The sequence below is a fragment of the Aphanomyces astaci genome (assembly GCF_000520075.1).
Source record: "Aphanomyces astaci strain APO3 unplaced genomic scaffold supercont1.2, whole genome shotgun sequence".
Taxonomy (NCBI): domain Eukaryota; phylum Oomycota; class Saprolegniomycetes; order Saprolegniales; family Verrucalvaceae; genus Aphanomyces; species Aphanomyces astaci.
The window spans coordinates 329,572-335,630 of record NW_009798265.1 but is presented as its reverse complement, the minus strand read 5'-3'; the positions used below and the strand labels follow the sequence as shown (position 1 = coordinate 335,630).

General features: G+C 48.0%; 1 protein-coding gene across 1 annotated transcript; it reads right to left on the bottom strand.

Moving 5' to 3' along the window:
* Nucleotides 1–5,784: 5,784 nt before the first annotated feature.
* H257_01040 (hypothetical protein) lies at nt 5,785–5,982 on the bottom strand (the record flags this gene model as incomplete). Its single annotated transcript, XM_009824051.1, has 1 exon — nt 5,785–5,982. One exon carries the CDS (start codon nt 5,980–5,982, stop codon nt 5,785–5,787), a length of 198 nt encoding a protein of 65 aa, XP_009822353.1.
* Between the last annotated feature and the right edge of the window lie 77 nt (nt 5,983–6,059).

Genomic DNA, 6,059 nt, shown 5'->3' with positions numbered 1-6,059 from the left:
CGCATGAGTCGACGGGTCCTTTGCCGGCGTGCCCAGTGCGCTCCCATGACCGCGGCGAGAGAGGCCGACATGCTTACATCCACTGAATATTTTTAGCCAATTGGAATGTAACGTTATATTTATTTCATCCAATTATATTGAAATAAAATAGTGAATTGTGAAGGTTTTGGTAGCCCGCATTATCAAAACACAGAGTGTTCGAGAGAGGTCGTGATTAAAAATATTGGGTTATCCGGATGCGAAATTGCGAATTGCGTAGGTTTTGGTAGTCCCCCATTCCCTACCCTACGAACGCGGGCGACTTGCAACAATTTGTGTGTGCAGTCAACTGGTTTCGAGACTCCATGACCGAGTATGCACAGACGGTGGACCCACTCCAACAGTGCTTGACAAAGGCTCTCGAGGGTAAGGGCAAGAAGAAACACATCGCGTCTGGTGTTCACTTGGAACTAACCGACGGTGAAAAGAAAGCGTTCGATGCAGTGAAGTCCAAGTTACGGGCGTCGGTTGAACTATCTCACCCTCGTGATGATGCAACGATGTGCCTGTTTACGGACGCCAGCGACTCGTCCGGCGCGATCAAAATTGGAGGAAGAACGGCGCCCGGCAAAGTCGAAGAAAGCGACTCGACTACAACAAAAGCTGCGCGCTTTGGACGACGACTTTGTGTGGCCCGGTGTCGCGACATCCGCCAGGGGCAAGAACAACATGCGAGTGAACGACCGCCCAGGACGACGAATATGGCAAGTTATTGGAACGTGGTGGCCGCCTGTGGATACCAAGTGCGGCGGACGACCTGGTCCAACGAATCGTGGTGGTCGCCCATTGTGGCTGCATGGGACACCGTGGCCACTCGGCACTGGTGGCCTCGATCAAGTGCCTATTCTACCTCGACCACCTCGCCGACCGAGCGGCGGAATTCCTCCGCGGATATTTCTGTGTCCTCATGTGAAAGGGGGAAGGGTGGTCCACAGACCGTATGCACCACCCAGATGGCACGCAAAGGAAGGCAACGAAGGAATTCATTTCGACTACCTATACATGGGCGAGGCCTACAGTGGCGCCAAGTATGTACTGGTGTTGAAGGACGACCTTACACACTACTGCGAGCTGGTGGCCTGTGATGGCCCCACGAGTCAAGTGTGCGTGGATGCATTGGTGGACTGGACGAAGCGATTTGGGATACCACGAGTCTGGGTCAGTGACCAAGGCACCCACATCAAGAACATGGCGAATGAAGGCGTTGGCGCACAGGTTGAAGGTGCACCACGACCTCACACTGGCCAATTGTCCATGGCGGAACAGCACAGTGGAACGTATGGATCGCGACATCCTCCAAGTCATACGCGTGATGCTACGGGACTACCAGTTGGACGAGAAGGAATGGGACTAATCCTACCGATGGTGCAGTCCAACCTCAACCAGATTCCGGCAGTGTCATTAGTCACGTCGTTCTGGTGGGCGTGAACAAGGATCTCTGCGAAGTCAAGTGGCAACACAAGGACATCCAGAAAAACCTCGACGAACTACGAACAAGTTTGCATACGATGCACAAAGAAGTTCTGAATCGCAACGAGCAATGCCATAGAAGACTTCGAGGCCTGCAACGTGACCGAAGGTGACTACGTGTTATGGTCAAGGGTGGACGAGCGCTACCACCCCAAGCTACTCGTCACCTGGGTCGGTCCGTACCGCGTCAAGTCAAGTGGGCGAATTCTCCGTGATGTTAGAACATCTGGTGACACATGAAGAACGCGAAGCTCATATCTCACGCGTGAAGATGTATGCGGAAGCGAGCTTTGAAGTCACAGAAGAAATCCTCGAACATGTTTCCGACCAAGGCATTATACAGAAGGTCAAATCCATCGCGGGACACAAGTTTGTCCCGGATGTGAGCGACTTCATGTTGGAAGTGTTTTGGGAAGGCTTTGAAGACATTTAATCATCTTGGGAGCCGCTCAAGAAGCTAATGCGCGAATGCCCAGCCGTGGTCAAAGCGTATGTGGCGACCAAGAAGGATGCTGAAGACCACGAAATACTGGCCAAGGCGATGAAGCGGGCAAGTGCGGCGCAGTAGCGAAGCAAAGACATATGTGTTCATGGCGACGACATGGCTTGGGGTGTGTGTTGCGGTCGGTAGCTGTCAGCCATGCCCCGCCATGATACACAGGGGTCCTCGATGGGGTCCCTTGGCGCCAATCCTGTGAACGATTGCGTTAGATACACTCTAGTAGTACTAGTAGTAGTATTAGGAGCTAGTTGAAGTGTCTGTTGGGAGTGGTCGCGTACAGTGCGGAGAGTCGAAAGCAGCGGTCCTACGAAGTTCTGCTGTTACCAGAACGATGTTGTTCCATTACATCAAAATGGTCAAGGAGCACGGAACGATCAAAAAAGACAAGCGTGGTCCAAAGCAAGTTCTCCCTGCCACGATCGAGGACGACATTGTTGAGTGGATCGCTGCAATGCAGCGCCGTGGATGGCATGTGGACCGCGATACAGTAATCAACAAGGCAAGCCACATACTATCGATCCAAGGTGGTGTTCCACGAAGCGTGACCCGCGGATGGTATCAGAAGTTTCGCACCCGAAATCCGATTCTGTCGTCGCGAATGGCACAGCTGCTGTCGAAGGGTCGCAACGCAGTGAACAAGGAAGGTATCATCTCGTTCTTTAATTCGTTAATTCGAGCTTGCGTTGGATTTGAATGTGACGCCAGCGATGTATACAACGTTGATGAAACGAGTTTTAAGACCAAGAACCAATCGAAGAAGGTTGTTGCGATTCGCGGGTCGAGAAGCGTGTGGGTCGAAGAAAAGGCAGAAGCATATCACCTCACTATCGTCATGACCGCAGCCGCTAACGGTGAACTCGTCCCGCCGGCCTTTATCTTACCCGGGGTGACCTGTGAAACGGGCGTGATGGATGCCTGTCCCGTAGATGGCGCGCTAGTCACAACAGCTCCCAAGGCCTTTATGAACGCAGCGATCTTCAATACCTGGCTTGTGTCATTTGGAGAGTGGAAACTCATCGCCCGTTGCGGTCGACCTGCTGTCCTCGTTCTAGACAACTGCTCGTCTCATCATTGCACCGAAAGTGAGTTCATTTGCGACAGCTATGGAATCGTGCTTGTGTTCCTACCACCGAATGCCACGCACTTGCTGCAGCCATTAGACGTTGCTGTTTTTCGGGCCTACAAGCGTGATATCAAGAATGCGGTGACTACGTACCTGCGTGCTTCCAACGCAACGTCGCTGCCACTGGCCAGGGCCATTGCAATTGCAGGAGCGGCGTTCAACCGACTTGTGTCTCGAAATGAAGAAGAAGGAACACGTCGTAAAGGGTTGCCTGGAATTGTCCAGAATGGTTTCCGTACCTGTGGTACATGGCCATTATCGCTCCCGGCGATGTTGAAACGACTGGCGCTGCAAGCCTCCAACGGCATCGATAGCGATCTAGGCGCGGCTGCGTGGATCAGAACGCATGAGGTCGTTCGTGAAGAGATTTTGACTGTACCCGCAAAAGTGAAGTCGAAGGCAAGAAAGCGTGTAGTTACCGACGAGGAGTGGTTTTCCAAGGCTGGTTTGCATGCTGCCGCCGCGATTCCTATGAAGAAGAAAAAGACAAAGTGAATTTTAATTGATGTGATGTATTATATTTGTGCATAATTTAATTATGCAAAGCAGTACAGTAGCAATTTAAGCAGTGATGAAATTCAAATACAATAATATTCCGAATTTTAATTCGTTCAATACAAAACGCAAGGTATATAGAACCGTACAGAAAATAGATTCACTCAGATAATCATGCCTTGTTTATCTTCCATATTATTATTTCATACAAATCACAAGTATTGATGAAAGTCAGCGATTTCGGGCTTAAAAAATGCTCCAGAAATTATATTTCCCGACCATAACCGCTGTTTTTAAAAATTCGACTGGATGGTCGAGCACTGGTCCGTCAAAATAGGTACCAAAATAGAACCAGAAACTGTTCAGAAAATCGATCCGTTACCTTAGTCATGTACTAGTACTACGGTTGGTAGTTTCGACATCAACGTTGACTGTAGTAAGCATCCATTCCGTCACCACGACCTTGCCCGCTTGAAAGGCATCAGCTACCATCGGACGACTCCAACGTGCCTCTGCATGGAGTAACGTAATGCCATACATACTACATACTAGTACGTCAAGGTCCTCAAAGGTAAACATCCAACCACGTGATATTAACGACACTCCTGAAGTAGAATTTATGCACTTGTGTGCACTTGAATTGGAGAAATGTAGATGGGCCACTGTCAACAACGTGACCCGTAAATAGTTCAATACTTGCTTCATTACAGAGATATACTTACTTCTCTTGTGTGTTTATGGCCCCCATACTAGTAAGAATTTCCATAAAGTCTTGATATTCGCAAACGCGTCCAGCTCGACTATCAACATATCACTATAACTCTTCGATAACGATCGCTCCATCCTACTACGTACTAATACAACGCAATACAACTTGCGCACTGCTAACGTGACATACCTAGTGCTATCAATGGCATTACCATTAGGACGCCTCACATTCCTTTTTGGCATGTGACGTGTACAGTACGATAGAGGAGGATTGGCACTTCGTGATTATCTTGAGATCTCATTTCATTGGATATGAAAATCGTAGGACCAGCTCCCTACGATTTCGTCAATTCACAAATGAATTGCGAAATTTTATGTTTGCTACAAATTCGTATATAACTTGGAAAAAAATGAGGTGGAGGATTTCGAAATGGCGAAATCGTAGGGGTGTACGCCTACGATTGCATACAAAAGTCAAGTTCTGGCCTACGAATTCCGTAGAATTTTGCATGCAAATTTGGTTGCAAACCCGGGCGAGTTTCTCCCCGGTTCACTGTACGCCATGTCTTTCTATAATGTACATTTGACGAAATTTGACCTATCACGGCGACCTCTGTGCCAAATCGAGAATGTCGATTGGCTGCCGAAAGGCTGTTATTTTAGTGAAGCGATTCGTTCATAAATGACAGAATAACATAAAAGTAGTCGCACCCACCTTGATCTGTTCAGCAGAAGTTTCCGCCAATTAAATGGATGTAGCGTACCATATTCAGCGTTTTAATTGTTAGATATCCGCCAATTACATCGATGTATTTGGACGAAACACCTGGTTATGCATGGTTGGCTGAATATATTTGTTACGTGGCTCTCATTGGCCAAACCAACCCATATGTGACAAATGTACACTATAAAAAGGACAAACCCAGGAAAACATTCAATAAATCTGGATACCGTTCAACCAAGACTGAAAACCATTCAAACTAATAAACTCTAGTTAGATAAGGCATATTTTTTGTATTCTGACCACCTCAAGTCCCAGGGTTACAGGGTTACGGGAAGAAAATTTGCTTGAACGGTTTTCAGTCTTGGCTGAACGGTATCCAGATTTCTTGAACGTTTTCCCATAGTTTCCCTATAAAAAGACAGGCTTAGTAGTAGTAGTGTGTGTGTATTATACCACCTATTCATGCTAACATGTTAAGTTTCAGAGTTTTCGGATGGACGCAACATGTGCGTAGATGATATACTGTGGAGACAACATAACGTAGATGGCCACTTTATAACGTTAGGACAGTTTAAAGTGCACACAAAATGACCACTAGAATTGCTTAAATTCATAAATAGCCAATCGAATCGCTAGAAATCCGAAATCACCAAAAAATAAGCAAAACCCGCATACAAACCACGTGCAAATATGCTTTTCCCTATTATATATCTAGGCGCGAAACTACATTTCAAAGTCTTCGTGGTGCACTTGAAATTTGCCGTGGGCGTTTGCGTCCACAGATCGAATCAAGCTCTTGGGGCCGCAGACGTACACGGCCACTGACCCCTGAGCCCCCGACTCGACGGTTTGGAAGATCTCAGACAAATCCGCGCGGCCAGATTGCACGTCGAAGTGCTTGGCGACGTCGTCGCTGTTCATGGCGACCTTGTCGTGATGGTCAATTACGTCGTCGCTTGCGGGGGCGAGTGTCTTGGGGAATTTCGTGACAAGAAGGG